Below are 22,786 nucleotides of genomic sequence, written 5' to 3'. Positions count from 1 at the left end.
AGCTACATCTATAACTTTGAGGGTCATTCCTCCTCTTCTGCTTTTCTTGTTTGTGCTACTTCTAATGTTTGATGTTTACTTCAAATTCCTATTTTACTCTCTGCTATCATCTTTTCTGTGTATGTTCGTCTCTTATATTAAGTTTTTATCTCTATGTTTGAGTAATATCTGCAATTCCACACTGTAAAACCTCATAAAGGAGTCTAATCAGCTCCTCTTTTCTCATTTAGCAGCTGAGAATTCACAACATTCAATAAATTAAGTTTATAAGAAACAAAGCTGACATGTACGCAGAATGCCCAAGATGCTTGTTACACAGTTAAAACTCCCTGGAGACTCTTTCTGATGTTCTTTTGTGTGTGTTTTTAAATCTTGTTGCATTAAGTCGGGCTTGTTTCTTTTCATAATTCAATAACTATAAAACTATTCTAAGCATGACAGAGATTAAATTCAGCCCTACATCTGTAGACTTATAATTCATCTTACTGTTACCAAAAGCAGCTTCACAGATTGTCTTTGTACGGACTCTGGTCACAAATGGCTGTAAGAGGTGAGGATATTATTTCTTAATGTTGAACGAAGAGGAAAGTCTTTAAACGTAGAATATTTCAAAGGGAGGAAAGTCTGTCTGTAACACTGTCTATGTGACTATTTGATTCAACTTAATATCTTAAGTTTACTGAACTGGTTTTCTCAAGTCCACTTAAGTGAACTCGGATAGTTTTACGATGACTTCAGCTCACATATGCTGAATGAATTTAAACTAAAAATTATTTACAAAAGGTTTCGAAAGGCACCACACATGAAGTTTATTTACTAACTTATGATGCTCTGTAGGAGCTTTATCTGAGAAAACAACCCTGATTATATCATGGCGATGTCAGTTAATCTGACCTGATGAAGCTGTTTACCATTCATGGGTGGAAGAGTGGCATTATGGGAAATGTAGGATCCATTGTTTTGGAGTTGTTGAAAACTACAGCCTTTCCTGCATCATTTTTTTCCCTTTCAGTCCCTTAAAGGCTGGAATGCCCCTTTAATAACAAACCTATGTTTCATTATGTAAAAGCACATGTTCACGTGAATGAAAACGGCTCCAGTAACAGCAGTAATCAATACAAGAATATAGTTTCTGGTTAAATGGTCTGTAATGTAACATGAGGTCCAATCACATTCTTATTTACGAAGATTTCACTTTAGTTCTAATTAAAAGTCTATCAGCCGCATTTTGAACGAGTGTAGCTGCAAATGAGAGAAGGATTTACATCGCGCCCCATTATCCTGACACACTCCTCAATACAGCAGATGTGTGTTTGATGGGAGTCCTTAATCTGATGTACATTAAGTCAGTGTGTCTGAGGCTTACTTAATGCCTCACTGCAGCAACAGGCGTGCTGTCAACATGTCAGAATCTAATGGAGGAACTTACTTACACCATTAGGCATTGATTGTTGCTTTTAGAAACCATTAACAATATCGTACAGAAAACAGCAATTTTTTTTTTTCCTCAATAAATGAGGAACACAAATGCCTTTTTTATTATTTTTTTTTTAAAGAAAAGAATTAGATGGAAAGTGAACTTACAGAACGGGCCAACTGGAATGATGATAGGGTTTGAAACATGATGGAGAGAGATGGAAAATTAATGAGATGGATGAAACGCTGAGCTACTAAAAAAGCGAGAAGGAAAAAAAAAGAAAAGCTGGGGGGGAAAAAAAGAGAGAAAAGAGTGAATAGAAAACTGGTTCGGTTTGGATTTCATTTACTCTGATAAAAGCATTAGTGGATAAAGTCGTCTGAGACTATTTAAACCAAGACACAGAAAGAATGAAAAAAAAAATGGGCACAGAGGAAGAGAGGCGAAGGGAGGAGGGAGATAAAGAGACAGGAAGAGAGAGGAAAAGTCATGTCTTATTAATACTGGGACTGCTCTCTGGCAGTGAGTTAAAGCACACATCTACCAAACATCTGTCAAATGGCGTAATCCATACGGTTTAGCATAAGCTCCTGGCGGCACCGCTGGAAAGGGACTCACAAAGATGCACTGATACAAAAAACAGACCGAGCTTTGGACATGAAGTGGAAGCAGGCTTTTGTATGATTCTGCTGCCATGTGACTTTGAGCTACCTTATGCATGAACATGGCTTTTGGACTGAGAGCTTTCTTTTTATGCATGCCAAAGTATGTGTGTGCTCCTATACAATATGCATGATGTGTTTCTTACCGTGGACCTGCAACATGGCCGAGGCCTCTGTCTTGCCCACACTGTTCTCAGATGTGCAGGTATAGGTCCCTTCATCCTGCTCTTTCACGCGGAACAAACGGAGGCTGTTGCCGTTGCGGATTTCAAACCTGGGAATGACAAAACAGAGATAATGAAAGATCTAACAGGGAAGCGTAGCAAAAAAAAAAATCACCGTGCTAATCTGCACAAAGTGGGGGGAAAAAAAGGGCTGCCAGTGGTACAAGATAATGTCATTCCTTTCCTTGTCAATCAACCTGCACAGGGTTTGTTTTTTACAATCAGGTGGCATTATCTTGAAACAAGGGGAACAATGCACCTAATCTGTCTTAGATACTGTCACGGGCTCCAGGAAAATTCTTGAAACAGTTGAAAATCAATTAGAAACAAGCAAGATTATGTTAGCACAATGAAGGATTTTTCACTTGTTACTCGGGGAAAATAACTGCATTTTATCTCGCAGTAGATTAAACGTGAAGTTAAGATGGACTTTGTAGAGCAGAGTTATTTAAATTACCAAACACTACAGACAAAATGTAAAAAGAAATAAAAAAAAGTCTGCTGCCTTTGTCCAGGTAAGGCATAGAGTGAGTTAAATCGGTTTAATTCACTTTGATTCATGGTGTCGTTCAGTAAGCCACAGAAGAAAGAGACAGAAGAAACACTAGATTAAAGATAAGTCAGAGATGAAAGACAGAAAAGCTCTTTCCAAACATGAAAAACAATAAGTGCATGAAATTTTCATCATTACAATAACCTGTTCTCAAAGTAAACAAACTCCTACACTGCAGTCAACAGGACTTTGCTTTGCTCGATATTTTGTGCAGGTTTTGTCAAGACATTTATAAGTAAGGGTTCTAATTAATCTTACAAGTCTGTGGCTGCAGCACTGTATAATTTCACTACCAAGACTAATATCTGTATACAAGGTTTCTCTAGCGATCACTAAGTTTAAGGTAGATTATTTTAAAACTACATTTCATAGTCATGTCAGCCAAAGTATTGATGATACAATTTGAGTATCACATCCTGTTCATAATTCCCATCTATATATATCAGTTAAATACAAATTTAATCAGATAATTAAAGGTCCACATTCACACACCACTGATAGACGAAGCTGACATATTGCTGTATATTCTACATAAGGTCAGAAGCCAACAAAATGTGCTTTTTAAACCACCTTGCCAGTGTTGATTAATTAAATTACACCAGATTCAGGTTTTTCCCTCATGTAGCCTTTATGCTAAGCTAACACACCCAGTTAGCAGCTGCTATCTCAAACCAACAAATTTAGCATACAGACCTGAGAGTGTTTTCAATCTACTCATCTAACTCTCAACAAGAAAGTCTGTGCGGAAACTGTGAAGCCAATGCCGACCAGCTTAGCGTAAAGACAAATAACAGCTGGCGGAGCTCGGTCCAAATTTAATTAACACGATCTCGTTAGCCGAAAATAAAGTAAAACAGCATTTTTCATCTACATAATTCTTGTCTGCACTGCACAAGCCATTAGTTCTGTGCATTAAGTTTGATATAATTTTGTAAACTGGAAAAATGTAATTATTTAATAGGCTTAGCTTAATGTGACTTGTAATAATAATATAGAAAAAAAAAAGGACGAGGCTGGTCACAGGAGGATGGTGCCTGCTAATGAATCCTCTTTCCGGTTATGTGTTTTTATTCGCAGACTGATAAAAAAAAGACATGAATTAATGAACACTTCCTCCACATATGTTTTCTGGGTCACATGTGCTAATAACCCAAGACAAGACTGGCAAAGGCTGAATTCCTGATTCAGCCTGTATGTGCGTCACCAGTCTGTCTCTCTATTGGTCGGGGCTCGCATCCATCACTCTCACCTCCCGCGGGGAAGCTCTCCTTCCTCTCGCCTCCACCGCACAGTCGGGGGCGGATCCCCGTGCACCTCGCACAGGAAGTCGACGGTCTCTTCCTCCATGACCACCTGGTTCACCGGCCGTCGCACCAGCACCGGGCGCTCTGCGGTAGGAGACGAGGCCCTTTGTTTAAACACTTCATTGCTGCTCGAAGGATTTCACTGCATAAATAATCCGGAGCTCACCGTACACCACCAGCTCTGCAGGATCGCTGTCCCTCTCTCCAACCATATTAGTGCCCACACAAACGTACATGCCAGCATCGCTCTTCCTGGTGTGAGAGATCATCAGTTTGCCCCCACGCATCTGAAAAACAACACAGTGACAGCTCCAGAGATTAGTCTTCAGCGTCTCCTGATTAAAGACAGCAGATAGATGCAACTCAAGGCTATCACCTCAGCCTTTAATGGAAAAATCCATTTTCCGAATGCTCGCACTGGTATGAATCATTAAAGCTTCATAGGCAAAGTCACTGTAGTATACTTCTGTGTACTGGTGGGATGCTCTCATGTACTTATACTTGATATTTTTACTACATGTTGTTATGATACATTTTTTACTTGACATCTGTTTTTAACCCAGGATTTCTACTTGCAATAGACGATTTTTACAGTTACGATTCTGCCACTGCTGCTTTTAACAGCGATATAAACAATATCCTTTATCATATTTATGAAAATACCTTTTAACTACAAGAAATTGCATCCAACTGTTGGTTTTACACACATGAGAGAACATGACAAAAGCGACGGAGACATTTTCCGGTCCAAAGCATACCAAGGTAAATGATGGCTATTAGAACTATTGTCAGTCTAAATGAGTGCCTATTCTACTCGTACATTCAATTTCTCCTTTACTGTTAAGTATGGGAACATTTATAAATCCTAAAGGACAGAAACAGAAAACCAGAGTCTTTCCATTAAGGCTTACATTTAGTTTCAGACATGTCCAAATCATTTTTTATTTCAGCTTTTGTTTGGCCACAAAAATAAAAAACAATACTGTGCATTTATTTTACTGACAGATAACAGACTTTCTAAAAAATGAGTCCATGTCTGGATACTTTCTTATTTCTCAAACCTCTTTTGATGCTGATATAAAGAAGAGAATCTTAGAAAACTAGCTGTGAATACATAGTAGAAAAAGAAGAAAAAACTCAAATAGGAGCAATCCATGGATTTGGACTAATTTAAGTCTTGTATGCATAAACATTAGGATTAAAATAAACCAATAAATGGGTTAATTGTGGGGCTCGTTGGTCTAGGGGTATGATTCTCGCTTAGGGTGCGAGAGGTCCCGGGTTCAAATCCCGGACGAGCCCACCTGTGAGACGTTACTGGTTCAGTGTGGCTGCAGTTTCCTGTCACATTTGAAAAAGAGAATTTTCCCTTGAGCATATAAGATCAATAACAATAAACAGTTTCTGAGCAACAATGCCTCAATGGCAGAGAGAAGTCAGTTATCAGGCTTCAGATACAAAGATGCTACTGATCGATAGGTTCATTGTTGGTTTCAGTCTTTTCACTGGATTTACTGATAGTGAGAAAAATACAGAACACCTCCACATGCATCGAATTAGAAATCAACCTATGTCTGCTTTTACAGTTAGAAAAACTACATTTTTCCAATCTTTTCATAGAAGAATATGATATTTTATTATGAAAAAATGACATCAAATGTAGGTTCTGTGGTTGTTTTGTGCACCACTTCACACATAATGTTTGGATCGCCGCTACAATTCAACACAACGTGGTGGCACAACCTGTGAGGATGGAGCCAGAGCAGTTTGTGGTTGAACTCACAGAGATGCGGTCATCCTTGGTGCTGACTCGGGCGTTGTTGCGTTTCCAGGACACGGTGGGCTCAGGGTGACCACGTGGAGGAATACACTCCAGCACGGCAGGCTCCCCGGCAGCCACCACCACGTCGCTGGGGGCCTGACGGAAATCATCTCTCAGGACTGGGAAGAAAACAGAGAGAAATCTAATTAGGTTCAGAAGGCCTGTCTGTAACAGACCTGCAGACTGGCGACCAGGAGCACAAACACACACACACATATGCGACCAGCATCATCAAATGAACCACCAATTTGTCCTGAAAATAATTTAGACTGCACCACATCTTCCTGGGCGAACTGCCTTCCTGCTGGAGGTTGTCTTCAAACATCTTATTGAGAGAGACTCGATTATTGTGTTTGCATGACCGCCCAAATCCGCAGCAGCGTCCTTGTTAGACTGTACTTGGTTTTAATGTTTTCCCAGGCCTGCGTCCTACTCTGCTGTCTCTCCTGTCACAGCCGATGAATAATGCACATCACTCAGTCCAACATGGAGTAAACACATAACAGCGCATTCATAATTTAGCCCATGTGTGAGGGAGAAAAAATGGTCTCTGCATTAATGAAAGGATTTTGTCTCTGATTCAAATCACTATCTTACAAATGTGCAGCACAGCTCTGACTCCGGGCGAGCTAAAGCCTGTCAGCGCTGAAGTTTGAGCTCCGGCCACCCTGCGGATGACGACAGGATGAGAAGTTTGACACGGCGACCTTTGATATCTTCTAATCTTTTGCTATGATTGACAGATGAAAGCCTCAGTGTGAACCGTGAACCGAGCCTTCTCATGAGACCTCCTGTGCAATGGAAGCTCATACTCAGATGCTGACAGGCTCACATACACACCAAAAAAAAAAACGGCTTCTCGTTGGACCACATCCTGTAGCTAAAGCCTAGAGGCGTTTTTTTTTTCACAACCAAAGTGTTTTATTCCAGCATAATCAATCAATACAATCTCCTTTTACAATTTCATGAATATTTCAGTGATACAAAGATGAAAGATACCATCTGCTTTTCTGCAAATCTGCAATCTGATGCCCCCTTTAAACTCCTCTCAATCATACGGTCACTGAAGTCAAGTGTTGTGTCTTTTTATTAGCCTTGCCAAAACCAAAAGGTCAACAAGTGAAGCGCTTAGTTCGCTCTGGCGTTGCCCACCAATTCTTCATCCAACTGGTCGGCAGCAGAGCAGCCAGCGAGTTCATCCCATTGGCTGAGAGACCTGTGAGTCATAACCTCCTCCAACAGGGTTTGTTTTAATGATGAAAATCCATAACACTCATAAACATCATGGTTAATGTGTTGTTTATTCAATGAAAGTATGAAACAACATTGCACAACTAATTATGATGTTTTTAGAAACACATTAAATCCTGATAGGAGCAAAACTATAACATTAAACATCTGATTCATTATTTTAAAAATAAATCAGCAGAGTGGATAAATTCAAATTCTGCTATTACTGCAATGGAAAAATGTGTCCAAATTCAAAACTCCCTTGACGTTTCTGACTGAATTTGTTGGATAAATCAGAATTGTGCAGTTTTAAAGACAGCTAACAGGCTTATGATAGCATCCTGGTGTCAATTCCAAACTCAAGGTAGGTTAAGAAATGGAGAAATAAGAACTACAGTAAAGCTCAGGGTAATGATAGCAGTTCAGTCCTGCATTTCATTTGGTTTAGGCAAGTTTACACTCCAGTAACTGCAGCCAAATGTGCCTTAGAGAAAATGATCATGGCCAAAACCATTGGAGATGTTTTCAGTAAGTCTTGATGGCTTAAGTTGGGAACACATAACCTCCACATTTGTTCCCCTTTTCTATGAACTAACAATGGCTTTTTCTTGAAATTAAATGACTAGAAATATTTGAAAATCTCAGAAGGTCAGTTAAAAACTCTTTCCACTGTATTAAAGGTATTTCTGAAACCCTTAAGAGCCCAATGTTAATGCACATTTTGACAATAAAAAAGTATATTAGTTCCAAATATTGGTTATTGAGTCCCCATGATTACTAATAATCTGAATCAGGATCAGCTCTAAAAACAGCATTTCAGTTGACATGGTCCCGGTGTTCAAGTCACGTCAGCTAAAACAACTATAAGTTTTAAGTCTCGGGTAAATGGTGATAAATATTCCAAAACATAGCGATGCTGTGAGTTTCCACTCAGGTCTAAAATGAACATCGGTCAGTCCATTTACCTTATCAACCTGCTGCTATAACCCAGTTCGTGATATAACTGAACTCAATTGAATTGAAATGAAGTGGAAATTTACCCTTCAAACTGAGTGGAGAAATTGGATTTTTTTTCCCTAAATGCTGTAACATCTGATAAACAGAAGTGAGAAGTCTTCTAGCCTCTTTAACATCATTAAATTTCTCATTAGGCCGCAGTGATATTTTAATTATTAATTGGGGTGTAATACATCTCAGAGCAGGTGATTATGTGTCAACAGACCAAACCAAAAAAAAAAAAAAAGAAATCCTCCTAAAACAGGACAGTTAAGGAGCCTTTGCAGGAGCAATAGCTGAGACATGGGTGGACTAAAACCAATAAAGGCACTCACACTCCTCCCAGAGGTCTGTTCACCAAATCAGCCCGACCCTGTTCACTTGGCTGCCTGTTTCAAATGCTTTGCAGAGCTGAAGGGCTAATTGAAAGCACTGCATTATTTTTAGACCTTGCTCTGTAAGGCCTGGTTAGATGGGCGCGCAGAGACCTTTGTTTCACAGCCATGGTGACTGAAGTGAAAAAGTTATGGGCAGGGAGCTAATCCCTGAACTGCACACACACACACACACACACATAGATGTGAACACACACACACACAGACAACCCACGCACATGCACACACACACACCTTAGGCATTTGAATCCCGGAGTCCCCGAGCACAGACTCTCAGAAAGTGGGACATTTGAGGGTTGAAACACATGCCAGAGAGCAGAATATATTCCTGACATCACTACCCCCAAACACTGCAACACAAGCCTCCGAAAATTTTCTTTGAAGCTGCGTTCTAGTTAATGTGATCCTTGCCTTTTTTTTTTTTTCCCCAACTTTAAAGTCTGCCACGCCCAACGGAGTTTCCCACGGATGTTTACGTGATGACGCCGCCGCCACCGGATCGCCCCAATCTCCTCAGAAACAGAGAGACAGACTCCCCCCCTCCCTCCCGAGGGGCTACTGTCCCTAACTTGACTCCTCAGACATAATACGACTGCAGAGTAATCCCCCAAACCAGGCTCCCACTTCTGTCCGTCCTCACTCAGATAGGCTGAGCGGTTACTGCAGGGCATCCGCGGCTTGACCCACAAATCCTCATATTACCCCCAAGGCACATCCTGTGAGCTTAAACAATAACAGGAGCAGGCCCTAAATGACTTTGGGCGGTTTCATCATTATTTCTTTTTCCGAAAGCAACCCGTTCATTTTCACAACTTTAATATTTCAGGGATATACAGATTAGGAGATTTAATCTCCCCGAGAATATTCATCACTTGATTTTTAAGTGATATTTATCTCTATATTATGTGGTTCAGCAGACATGAGCTAAACTCCTCAGTGAGGCCATCTGTTAGTGTTTTTGGAGAAATTAACATAGAGAGGGAAAGAGATTCATGGTGGCTAGGTATTGCATTTGCATTTTCCTGCTGCACGTACAGGGCTGATTAACAGTTCACAGGAAGATAGGCGAGTGTGACAGACAGACAGACAGACAGAACGGGGAGGGGGGGAAGAAAAAGCTTTTGTGCTAAACATGAGGTGACAGTGAGTGTGGAAAGAAGACAGTGTGGGCCAGACAGATGTGGGAACAGATACCTGGCTCTGTGTTTTCATAGCTGACAGGTAGGACGGAGAGGTTAAAGGCCGGAGGAAGTGCACATTTTGGAGAGTGTGAGGCGACTCTGCTGCCTGGTTCCTGTTGTTCTTTTATTTCAGAGAGCAGTAAACCCGTTAGGGAGGTGGTCTAATCCCATTGCCATGATACTGCCCTGTCATAGCTAATGGAGGCATTGCCTACAGAGAAGAGAGATTGCTTTAATCCACCCATTGTCTGATTGTGTCGACAGCGGATGAGAAGGCACTTCAGGGCAAACAGCCTTTATGAGAAAGCCTCGGCCATAAATTCCTCCACTTCCAAAACATGTGATGATGTTTCAATTACAAACGCACGAAGACAACATTTTACGGCACCAGTAAGCCTTGACGGGACTCGCATAAAACACAGCAGCGGTGATTTGCACAGCCGACGTTTAGCCTGACAGCTTTCATGCGCTCTAAACTACACGTTAGGGATAATATATATACACCTGCAGATTCTTGAAGAGAACATAAAGCAGAAGAAGAAGCCGAGAAAGAAGCCGCAACCGGAACTTTGATTCCTTCATAATCCCTCATCAGGAGTAGGAACATCTGGCTCCAAAAGCCTTTTAAGCAACTTTTGTTTTTTATTTGTCCTACTTTATTCTAATCCTGTCGCATCATGTGACCGTCTCCTCGCTGAGACAGGCAGGGATTCACATTCATGATTTTGAAATAGACACCAACCACTGTTTTCCTCCCTCCTTCTTGTTTTCTTTTTAAGGCAAAAAAAAAAAAAAAGCAGTTTGGAAGAATGGTGGGGAATGGATTTCAGTCCACTCCCACTGTCTCATTATTCTGGTTTTTCAACAGCCGGTTAGTGGCAGCCTACAGTAAAAAAAAAAGAAAAAAAAAAGCAAAGAGAAAAACAGTGGGAATAATGACTGCTCCTGGCATTTCTGAGCAAAGCAGGCTCCTTACTACGAGGTACTCTAGAAGGACGCGATGGCAGCTATACAAAAAAAAAAACACAACATAACTTGTGGACCCTGGGGTGCATAAAATGCATCTGAGCATAAAAAATATTATTTAAACTGCAAATGTGCTGCAAATGGGGACTGCTTTTTGAGCAACGAAATCTATCTAAGTTGAATCATTCTCAGGAATTGTGTTTTGATGCAAACCTCATGACTCAGAGGTGAAGTCAGCATTAGTTCATGCTAGATTTTCTCCACATACTGTACCTTTATTTCTTCTGTCTTCTGTGAATTATAAGCAGGACTTCCAGTAATCTGCTACAGGTGTCTTTCCTTTTCTTGGAGCTTTTTTTATACAAGATGCAGGAACTCAGCTTCTCACACTTTAAACGGACCGGTGTGATCACACCTCTACTACAGGACGATCTGAAGAAGTGCCCACGGATAGCAGAAACAGATGCAACAAATATTACAGTTTGGTGACAAGCAGCGATGCAAATTAGTCGCTTAATAAACACTGCTGCACATCATGTAGAAAATAAGGATTGTTCATGTCAGCCTCTGACTTGGCTCCATGTCTACCTCGAACAAAACATGCTGTTTTAAGCCTCGGAGCTTTTTAGGGCTGCAGGCAGCAGAATCAGTTTGATCACATTAATCCAACGGAGGTATGAGAGGTTATGTTCAAACATTATTCATTTCCAAAAAAGCTCTCAGAAAAAAGGATAACACATGTCGGTAAAGCTGGAATTATGCTTCTCCAGGCTGCACACAAGCAAACATACACATGTGGGTGGTTTAAACAAGGCTGTGTGTGTGTTTTTACACTGGGGGGTAAAACATGCACCGTGGATGTACTAAGGAGAGCTGGAAACGGAGCTTCAACATGGCACCTGATCACTAAAATGAAAATTGTTTGCCTGCCACATGAGCTCAAAAAGTTTTGGACATTTGTTTCTACGTTGGGCAACCCACATAATGATGACGCCATAAAAAGAAAAGTCTTTTCTAGACTCCGGAGAGGTTTTACAAATATGAAACCGTCATGGATAAAGAATTCATAACAGAAAGCATAGGCAGCGATTCTCCTGAGGTCCCAGAAATGGTGAGCACCCACAGGGAAATGATGCTATGTGAGGCGAATTTTTTAACTTAATCTGAAAACATTGCTGTTGTGTCTGGGTTTACACTCCCTTTAATCGATAGGCAAAGCTGTGACATTACTGGCTGAAGGTCAAAGGGTGAAAAACTGACCAATCAAAAGCCTTAGTTGGTTTTTTACTTCATCAAGGATGGCATTTGAGTAAGACCTTAAATGATATTTAGGTCGATTGGGTTGCTGTTTTTCTGTCAGTCAAGTGTCAGTCATCACATGGATTCCCACTATGTGGTTGATATGTGTTCATTTATTCTCTGCAAGGCATTTTACTTGCTTGGAGGAATTATTCAACCATCATTTTTCAATTTTATTGATGTAGTTGTTGGTTAGAAGAGTGAGATCTGACCAACATTGTAGGCCAATGACGATGTGTTGGTCTTTGCACAGTTAAAAGCCTGTAGCGTTAGGCTCCAAGCATCCAACAGGAAATACTTCATTCAGATGTTTTTTTTCAAGAGAGACTCCGCAAAGGTCTCTAATAATGGTGGCAATTTGGGTTGGGGGAGGTTTGTTTTTGTTGTTGTTGCAGCAATATCGCAACTAACCACTGGAACAATCTGGTAACAAACTGGGGAGTCGTGGCACCTTAAACAATGCTTGCATTTAGAATTTATTTTTTAGACTTTATAATGTTTGTTTTTGGCAGTGCGTAGCACTCAAAGACAGGAAATGTGGGGAGACAGCAGGGAAATGACATACAGTAAATGTCTGCAAGCTGTGAACCAGGCACTTTTAGATAAATACAATAGATATTTTACTATTTACATTATGTATTTGTTTCCATACTTGTCTCCTATCTGCTCTGTGTAAACACAGCCTGCACTTCAGCCAAAAAGTCCCAGAGTTTTGGTTATGTGACTATTGCAGCTGAGTCAGTCATGGCTTCACGGTTGCATTACAGAGCACAGAGTTAGTAGTTTAATACAGAGAGTGGTTACTGCAAACAGTTGATTTTTGGTGAATTACAAAATAGGACATGTAGAAAAAGTGCTTTTGATGAAATGTCACGATTTTAAGAGTAGTTGTGTTGAATTTTTTCCAACGTCACAGAAGATTAGTTCAAGGACTTTCAAGGGAAACTGAAAATCTGTTGATCCTTACTGATTTTTGTAGTTTTTGGCTCTCAAGAATGGTGTAATTTTTCAGATTTTATTTAATGAAAAGATGCCTTTCAAACCTGCTGTGGGATATCTGGGTTTAGAGGGTTAATGTATTCATAGAATGTCACCATTGAAAAGTTGAAAAATGGATGACTTTTTTCTGTTTTTAAAGTTTCTGGCTCTGATAAATGAAGTAATTTTGGCAATATTTTAAAGATAGCAACCTTTTCAAACCCACAGGCTGATCTGGGGGTTCGGAGGGTTAATACATCCATAGTGTCCACTGGAGAGAAGCATCAAATGTGAAAAAAAAAAAATGTCTAAGAAACATAAAAATGGAAATCAGTCTCACCCCAGTGTCAGCAAACCACACACACACACACACATTTTTTGTTAAGCAGATGTGAAAGATTTGAATTTATCAATGCTAATGGACAAGAACCGTGACAAGATGGGTAATGTTAAGTGCCCTTAATTTATTTTCCCAACGTCTACCAGAACATAACAGCCCTGTGCTGAAAAGAACATTCTGGACCTCAAGGAAAAACAGAGAAAACTTCCCAACATGAGCCAAACTTGCTTGGCACCCGACTTTCTGCAAGCCTCTGCGATCTGAGGTTACCCATAACACCCTGCAGTTCAGCGGAATAAACACAGTTTGTCCGATAACTCCAGCAAAAGTGCCACCAAACTGAGAGTTATCTGGTTAGTGCACTGCAGATAAAAGCCTTAGTCATGCAGCCCGATACACTATGCATCATTCATCGGCAATAACTGGGTATTAAATGTGGCTTAAATCGGGTCGGTGTCAGCAGTCGTGCGACCTTACTCTGAGTCATAAGAGTCGAACAGATGCATCGGTATTAATTACAGCTCAGTGGGAGTTTAAAGTCCTTCCCACCTGTTGTTCCTCAGACTCCACGCCTCACACACGGCCACCACACATTTCTGCAAGACCACCAGCTTAAAACTGGCCTCTCATTAACACTGCACACTCCCCCCCTCCCACCCACCTCCCTGCCAGAGCTAATTGGGTCACTATTTACCCCACAGTCAGCACAAGCTCACGCAGAGGGGAGGGGGGAAGTCTAAGACCACCACCATGCTGTCTTAGCATATGCCCCGGCTTGCTGCAGGCAGCGAGATTAGAACAAAAACAGGCACTTATTAATACTGTTAGTCACTCAGTGCCTGCAGGTGAATCATCCCTTCCACTGTAATCTGCAGCAGCACACAAAGCTAAATTTTATTATCAACAATTTAAAAGAGGCCACATGACAGCATTATATCTTCCCCCCCTGCTTGGATATCTGCATTAGTCGCTTATGGCTCCTAATATACAGTATATCTGAGGAGGCTGTCCTCTATTTTTGGACACGAGCTACAGATGAGGTCAGCCAGCCATGAGCACTTACACACACACACACACACACACACACACATACACACACTGCCAGTAAGGAAGCCTCAATATGGCGGAAGATAAGGCCACGCTCAAATTGCTGTTTTGTGTTTTTTAACAAGGACAATTCGACCTTGCTAATCTGTTATGCTCCTTCGCCTAATCAACCCAATGACTAATCCATTTCCTCGCGCCAAGTAGAGTCGCGGTTCAGCCCAGGGCCGAGCCACGCTGGCACGATTAGGAGGGAAGACAATGGCACGTGTCCTGGACCGAGGAGGAAAAATAATAGACGCGAGCTCCTAGCGGGAGCTTTTTTACTTCACTGCACTTTCACCGACATACGAGGAAGCTCACACTCTCCCCCCCCGACTTTTGCAGCCGGACAACACGCCTACAAACAAAAACAAAACTATACACGCGCGCTGTCGTGATCTCGACGCTGCACGTTGAGAGGCGGCTCTCGGGTGATGTGATGGCAATCTAGCTGCCGCAGAGAAGTTCTGTGCAGGTCAGTGGCTGTGTTGGCTTTGCTGGTTTTTATAAAATTGAACATGGCTGTCCAAACACAACTACTCAGTGGTGCTTTATTATCTGTGTTACCTGTAAAAATCCCAACATTTCACTGGCTGCAGTTGCTCAAATATGAGGATTCGATCCTCTTGCCAGACAAGATATGAGAAGACGTCACCTTGGACTCGGGGGGAAAATGTAATAATAGACATTTTATACGCAAATTGACTAAGAGAAAAAATAATTGGCAGACGTTCAATGATGGCAAACAATCATTAGTTGCAGCTCTGTCTTGCTGTGCTTCCTCTGTGGTTGTCTGCTGAATTTATTTATAGCCTACTTATGTCGACTTGCTCACATTTACCATTAATGTGGCTACTTGCATGCAGGTATGAAAATGCCTCTTCCAGTTGGTATATTTCTATGTTTACTTTCAACCAAACTTGTTCAAGGATTTCTGTTTTTCAGAAAGCCTGAAGGTGCTTTAAAGCCTTGCTTCGATGTGCACTGTTTTGTACAACTCCCTGTTTCCCCCGAATCTCTACATCAGAGGTGGAAGGTACAAATTTAGCTCAATAGTAATTACAGCAGGTTGAAGTTAATTTAGAACCATCCTTTGATCATGCCAGCAAACTGCAGGTAAATTTCCTTCGAGTATCTTTAGTAATGCAGACATGAAGGTCAAGCAGAAACAGTGGGAGAAGTTTAAAGGGAAAAGAACTGGACTACTTGTAATTTCTTCTTTTTTTGGGAAATTCAGGCAAGAAACATGCAGCTCAGTTCATGAAGCACAACCCTTCAGTTCTCCAACAAAATCCTTTTCAGTAATACAACAGTCCCTCTCCTCTCCTGACTGGCACTGATCTTGTGTCTCTCAAACCTGTGCAGCAGAGGTGATGAGTTGAATTAGTGATGCATCGATTCAGCTTCTTCACTCCAGATATGGATTCCTCATTTTTACTTCAGCAACAATACCACACTGTAATAATACTCAAGTACACGCAAAAGTACTCAGTGAGGAAAAAAAGTTCCTTTCAGTTACACATATAATCAAATATTACATTATTAGTAGTCGGACACGCATGTAAAAGCAGGATTTCACTGCTGCAGCTGGTCGAGTTGTGTCTCACTTTGAACTATGTTTTGCTTGGGGCTGTGACTAATAGGTTTTTCCTATTTAGGATTAATACGCTGATTATTTTCTCCATAAATGAATTGTTTGGTTTGCAAATAATTGTTTTTAAAAAGCAGTTAGAAAACACTAAGATACCTTCTCCATGTTTGTTTTGCCCCAGCAATTGTCCAAACTACAGAATCACTGGGAATAAATTAAAATAATTGAATACTTCCAACAACAACAAAGAAAAGGCAGTATGTTCTCGCATTTGAAGAGCAGGGAACATAAGATATTTGGAATTTTAGAGTGAAAAAGGATAATCAAAACAATCAACTAATTGAATCAATGTGTCTGTAACAAATCATATTTTATAAACTCTCTCTACGTACTGCATTACTCCACTGTTAGCTATATCCCAAATTTGAAATATACGGCCAAATATTCATTACAATCACTTTTAAATCACGTAACGGGAAGTCAGGGATGCTGAGTCTTTGAAAAACTCCAACTGATTGAATATCAATAGGAGCAAAAGATGCTTGATTTCATGACGCCAACAAAAAAATATCTATTCCTTAATGAGAAACAGTCACGCCATGCCAGATAGTCCATTTACTCTCCGCAACCGTGGGATCAGAAAAGAGACCCAGAGGAAATAAAATACTCGAATTTACCCCTCTTTTCTATTGGAATCATATTAATGATTAATTATATTGCCACATAGTCAATGTTTGCTACAGTGGTCAGCAACAAAATTAGTACATTTACTGAGTTGACTCTTTTGAAAGTGTAATTAAACATCGAACACACACACACACACACACACACACACACACACACACACACTGGCAGACTAGAAGACAAAATGCATCATTGTCACCACTGTAGCCTAAAAATAGCACCAAATCCACAGGCCATTACTTTTTACTGAATTTATCTCCTCTTGCACCACCATCTTTTTCGGAGGTTGCTTCCCCCCAGTCTGGTTGTTTCATGTCATTATTTTTAAGCACAGCCAACTCTCCAGCGGACCTCCATAAAGCTGCCAGACGGCTGCGAAAAGATCTGGGACACAACTGAGAAAGCATTTGTATACACACATCAAGACAGAGTGCAAAAAAGGAACACGCTCACACTTTTAGGACAGTGATCAATAAGCCTTACTGGCAACTTCCAGCGAAGCGTTGCGGCTAATGGCCTCCCCCAGGTAGTTGCGGGCCACACAGGTGTAGACGCCCTCATCCGGTTTGCTCCGCCGCCCGTGCACGATGCGCAGGAAGAAGAGGGAGCCGCTGGGCAGGAGCATCCGGTGAGAACGGGGATCGTCCTTGTCGGTCTCCACGCGTTCGCCATCTTTGTACCACTCGATCCCAGGAGTGGGTCGGCCCTCTGCCTTGCAGTTGAGGGTGGCAGGCTCCCCCTTGGAGACGATCAAATCCGAGGGGTCCTCCACAATCCGGGGTGCGCTGTCTTCAAACCGAGCCCGAGAACCTGTGAGGCAGAGATGAAGGGATTGACGGATCATCAGCTTGGCCGATTTTTGGCATTGTTGATCAAATAAATGTGCTACTTCAGGTCTGATTCAGCCACTACTCTCTGTCTGTTGTGATCTCTAACATATCTCTCAAATGGAGACTGCAAAAACTGAAGAAGAAACACCAGCCTTTGCCACAAACCAGGACATTAGCTTCTTTCCTGGTGGCTAAGGCTAATGGCTAGTGGGTAGGTTAGAAGGCAGCCACAAATTATCCTGGAACAGAAACAATAATTAATAATAATGCCTTAAGATATGAACCTTAGTGGGCAATAGAAGTGAAAGAACAGTGAAAGATTAAGAAAACAGAGAAGAACTGCAGGACGCACACTGATCAATCTCAGTTAATCCAACATAAACAGAGAAAAGCGTCCTAATTGAATCACTCCTATTTCTATTTTACATATTCAATTATAGTGACCCATATTAATGAAGAAGCTCGGTTATGAGTGACAGGCTCCTGCTATCAAATGCTGATAAATCAATACATTTAATGTATATCAGCTTTTCTTATCGTTCTCGGTCACTAATAATCGGCATCGGCTCGAAAAAGCCCATATATGTCGATCCCTAGACGGCATCCATCTATCATTCGTGAAAATGCATCACCTCTTTGCAAGACGGACAGACAAAAGCAAAGTCATTTGAAAGGCGGGAGTATCTTCCTTTCGAGACGCGAGATGAATTTGTGTTTGGCGAAGCAGCAAATCATCGGTAATCTCACTTTAAAGTTTGGCTCTCGATTCCAAGTGAGGGATCACATTCTCCCACATCAACAACCTATGCATCTGACATAAATGAATAAATCTGACGTTTATTTGCAGTTTCCTATATTGTGCAAATAGCAAAACATAGCATATATATATATATATATATATGCGTAAGCTGTCGAGAGTATTTTACCGAATCCGCCACCTGCACCGAGGATGTAATCACCCATGTGATATGGTAATGGCCAATCTCTCTGTCAGCGCAGATGTAGAGATGATAGCAGGTGGAAAGCCAAGAATAAGACAAGGAAGATCTTTGCATTTAAGGGGAGAAAAGACCCAAGTTTGAGAGGATGAGCGAGGCACAGGGATATAGATAACTCCCATTTCCCTCACTCTGGGGATCCATTACTATTTTCGCTTGGCTGTGAGCGAAAGGCGCGCAGCTTCAGAACCTAAAGGTAAGCTTTTAGAGCACGACCAAATGTCTCTAACAATGTGTTACAGTTAGAAAAATGAATAATTCAAAACGGTGTGCTTTTAGTTTGGTTCTGAGGAACAGATGGTCTCTCCCTCACTTTCACGCAAAAAAAAAAGAAAAGAAAATGAAATGGTCACTGTGCCACTGATTATTGTGCTGCCCTGTCTGAGGCATTATTTTCAGCACATAATCTAGTCTGCATGAAAATCCTCCATTATCATTGCAGAGGAGCAGTCAGGAGTAACCTAATGACACACATCCTGCTATTACATTATACTTAAATCAGAGGCATCAGGATAAACCCTCACTTTTCAGCTGTAAGCAGATTTATGTCTTTTCATGTGCTGATTTGATCCAGGAGTCGCCATCATGGCATAAACCTGAAGTAAACATCTAAAGAGCGATCTGAGCGCTCTCAGCTAACACCCCGGGGTCACAAGCCAGGACAGCTCAGAACACTAATGCAGGCTGTGCATGAATACTAATCGAGCCCTTAAAATGTGCCACGGCACCTCCACCGGGTCCTGATGTGGAAAAACACACTTTGTTTACCAAAAGAGAACACGTGTAAATCATGTCATGCTTGGCCTTGTGCGATAATCCTTTAAGATGCCATAATGTGCTTTCTTTTAGATTACATTTCATGGCATCTGCAACATATATGGAACCGCAGCGAGTACGTATTGACACGTTCAACTGTGTTTATCCACAGGAAAATGATTTTGATAAAGTGAGCCTCTGCAGCCCAGTGGTGTCCCGCTGGTGAACCACGTTTTTTAAAGCACGCAAAGGATTTCAAATCCCAGCTCATGTAATACAGTTACATCACTCCGAGCTGCCTTCCTCTTCAGTGATAACTGGATTTTATCACCCTCCCCAAAAAAATAAAATGCTGAGAGAGAGCTGACATCTTAGAAGAGTTCTCCTGCAGTTTAGTATTTCATTTCCACTGAGTTTGTATAGTTGGAAATACAGATTATGAAAAGAAAGGTCAAACCCGAAGCAATAAAGGCCAAATGCTCTCTAGTATTAAAACCGCGGCGCTGATAATGAACAACCCCTGACTTAAGCTCCGAAATCACTTAATCCAAAACTTCCCACTATGTTACTCAATAGCATCTTTTAATAGATCTTCGCTGCCTGCAAATACGCATCTTTCCAATTCGGCAGTTTGTACTGCAAGTTTTAAATGTGAATGTATTAAGAAGAACTGCGTACCAGATTACAATCACTGGAATGTGGATGCTTACTGTTGAATACACAGAAATATTTTTCGACTCTTCCTCCTGTGTGTTCATGCTGCTGCAATTTTGAGTGACGCATCAGAGTATAACCTGTTAATAGGTCAAGCTGGTAAAATGCATAACTCCTAGTGTGCAACAGGATAAAAATCAAATAATCACAGGTTTGTTTTTTTTTACACTTTTTATGTGTTATTGGATCATATGGATCTCACTTTGCAGGATTTGTGCTGCTCAATAAAATGCATTCACTGTATTAGAGCAGCGCCATTTCCAAATCATTTTTACTTTTTTGGGCCAATGTGTGTGTCAGGTGATGAATGTAACACAGTTTAGCCTCAAAAAACCCTGCCCAAAGCTGTTCCTGAGGGCTTGATTTTAAATTTGATGTCTGTATGCCTAAACCAAGATACCCCACATGACATCACCCTGACACCAAGAGACATCTTCTTGACTTAACCAAAACTCTCCAAAGTCATAAAAATCAAAAAGATGCAGCTGTTGTCAAAGGCTGAACGGTTCATCTGCCAAGTGAACTGATCATCATGTGTAAAATTAGTGGAAGGCCCCTTTAATTGTGGTTAATTTCTGCACTGGTTAAAAGCAAATCATTGGCACTAGATGAGATTAAATATTTGGATACATGGGCTCATTCGCCTCCTACTTCTGAAGCACATTTTTAACATATTGCAAAGAAAATCAAGTTTAAAATCTGTGTTTTAGGAACTTGGAGCACATTTATATTTTCATCACCAATACTGGACGATGAGGCTACGATTGTTAAACTAAATTTATCCACAACTAATCTTATTCATACAAGTTGTAAAAATGGATATTTTGGGATGCTTGAGGGCAGTGAAACAAGCTGCGAACACAACATTGGTATGTCATCACCTCAAAGCCGCTGTAGGACACAGTGACTGTCCACAGCAGATACAGAGCTGCATTTACATTTATCTAAAACTGCGTTTCAGCTCCAAGTGCAAGATGAACGCAAGTCCAACATTCGCTCTCCTTTTAGCTCCGTTTTTGATCTCCACCAACTCTGGAGGGAAATATCTGGCTCTTGAGCTCCAAGATGCTCCACTTTGTTCACCTGCCAGTCACTAACTGTGTCAGTCTGATGTTCGTTGCTGTGCGACTTTGCAATCAGGCCAGTTTTTTTTTTTTTTTTAGGCGGAAACAGCTGCTTAATGTGGCTGGAAACAAACGCTGATGAGGGCTGTAGTGTTAAATAATGGGCTGTAAACACTCTGTGGAGTTGAGGGGAGCCGTGAAGTTGGCTGATAATTCTCAGCAGATTTCTCTGTCATGCTACACACACATTATTTACATTAAAAAATGATCAGTGCAGCTTTAATGTTTGCTTTAATGTGATGCAAGAGGAACTCTCACTCCTCTGCTGGTTTTAGCAACCTTGTATGTCTGGAAATTTGTGACTTTAATGGATGCACACAAGGTCTGTTTTGCAAGGAATTCCTTTTAAAATTAAAGCTATGTCTCATACTGGCATTGATTTTTCAGATCAGCTCCTGTTTATGGCCCCCAGACTCCTCTTAATATGGGGAAATGACTTAATATTTACTTACAGGAATGCAGACTATCTCAGTGGTTACCTCATCATTCCAACCAACCAATAAAACCATTTCTCTTCCATTAACAATGCCATCAGCCACTAACAATGGACGATATTATTCCTTTTGTTATACACATCTATAGGAGCTGCAGTTGTGGTTCCTGGTTAGCAATGTTCAGCTGTCTTTGTGCCACATGTGTCGTAAATACTGCGAAGTCCTTGCAGCTTTCAATGGCACGAATGTCACCGTGACAAATTTTTGTGCGTTTGAGATGAAATTGAAAGTATCAAAAGTCTTTTTAATCTGTCTAAATATGCAGACACATTCCACCTGAGAGGAAAAAAAGGTGTGGAGACATTTATGTTGCTGTGATAGGCAGCATTGGAATTATTAATAAGGGGCCAATGGGTGCCTATGCCAGCTACACGTATCATGCAACCGAGTCAACGTGGCACCATGCTGATGTACAACAGAGAAAATAGTCTTATCAAAGAGGGAACAGCAAACAGCTTCAGGTGGCCGAAGTGACAAGCGGCAACGTGCTCCGGTGACAAGTGTGCAATCAGTGAAAAGTCTACGCTACTTTGGGCATGACAGCAACACATTTACTTTGTGAGAAACAATATTTTCAGAGTAATGTTCGCTTCATGACAGGAAGATTGTGGTGCAGTGGTTGAAAGCACCTTTCAGTGAAAAGAAACTCTGTCAGACACGTTTGTGACATGGAAAAATAAATGTCACGGGCAATAATGGGGGACCTCTGCGAAGGTATGTTTTCGGTTGGATCATAAACACGGCCCATTAGAGCCCGCAGTGGGTCCACAGAGATATCCGAGTGCATATGGGAATTTGGAGTGTGACTTGATTTGTGTGAAAAATTTTAATCTGGGGCATTCTGGTGTGAAATGACTTTCAAATTTACAAGGGATGAACAAGTGGGGAAGGGCATCGGCTAACCATGCAGCAGAGTTTCGGAGCAAATTACATAAACACGGGAAGAGATGTTTACCAAACTACTTCTTCAGTTCATGTAAGCTGTTGTCGGGATTCACCGGATGCACAGCTTTGATTGATATTTCAGTCAGAAGAAGATTTTCAATTTTCTGCACGCTCACATCTATGAAAGGGTTATTTCAAAGTCTTTACAATAAGCTTCTGTAGGTCCAAAACAGTGTTTCAAGTGGCCTCTCAGCAGC

The 22,786-nt window shown here is 41.1% G+C and overlaps 1 protein-coding gene and 1 non-coding gene across 2 annotated transcripts in view; one reads left to right on the top strand and one right to left on the bottom strand.

Moving 5' to 3' along the window:
• LOC103362442 (roundabout homolog 2) overlaps positions 1 to 17,572 on the bottom strand; it is a 47,267-nt gene extending 29,695 nt beyond the window's left edge. The window contains exons 1-5 of the mRNA XM_008288800.1: positions 17,212 to 17,572; positions 5,944 to 6,101; positions 4,327 to 4,447; positions 4,106 to 4,244; positions 2,226 to 2,353 (exon numbers count right to left, since the gene is read on the bottom strand). Coding sequence (XP_008287022.1) covers positions 2,226 to 2,353; positions 4,106 to 4,244; positions 4,327 to 4,447; positions 5,944 to 6,101; positions 17,212 to 17,572 — 907 coding nt within the window. The remainder of the gene's footprint in view (positions 1 to 2,225; positions 2,354 to 4,105; positions 4,245 to 4,326; positions 4,448 to 5,943; positions 6,102 to 17,211) is intronic.
• trnap-agg (transfer RNA proline (anticodon AGG)) lies at positions 5,391 to 5,462 on the top strand. Its single transcript has one exon. It is a non-coding gene; the product is annotated as a tRNA-Pro (tRNA).
• Positions 17,573 to 22,786: the final 5,214 nt, after the last annotated feature.

The sequence above is a fragment of the Stegastes partitus genome, unplaced genomic scaffold (genome assembly GCF_000690725.1).
Source record: "Stegastes partitus isolate 25-593 unplaced genomic scaffold, Stegastes_partitus-1.0.2 Scaffold574, whole genome shotgun sequence".
NCBI lineage: Eukaryota > Metazoa > Chordata > Actinopteri > Pomacentridae > Stegastes > Stegastes partitus.
This window is presented reverse-complemented; position numbering and strand designations above follow the sequence as displayed.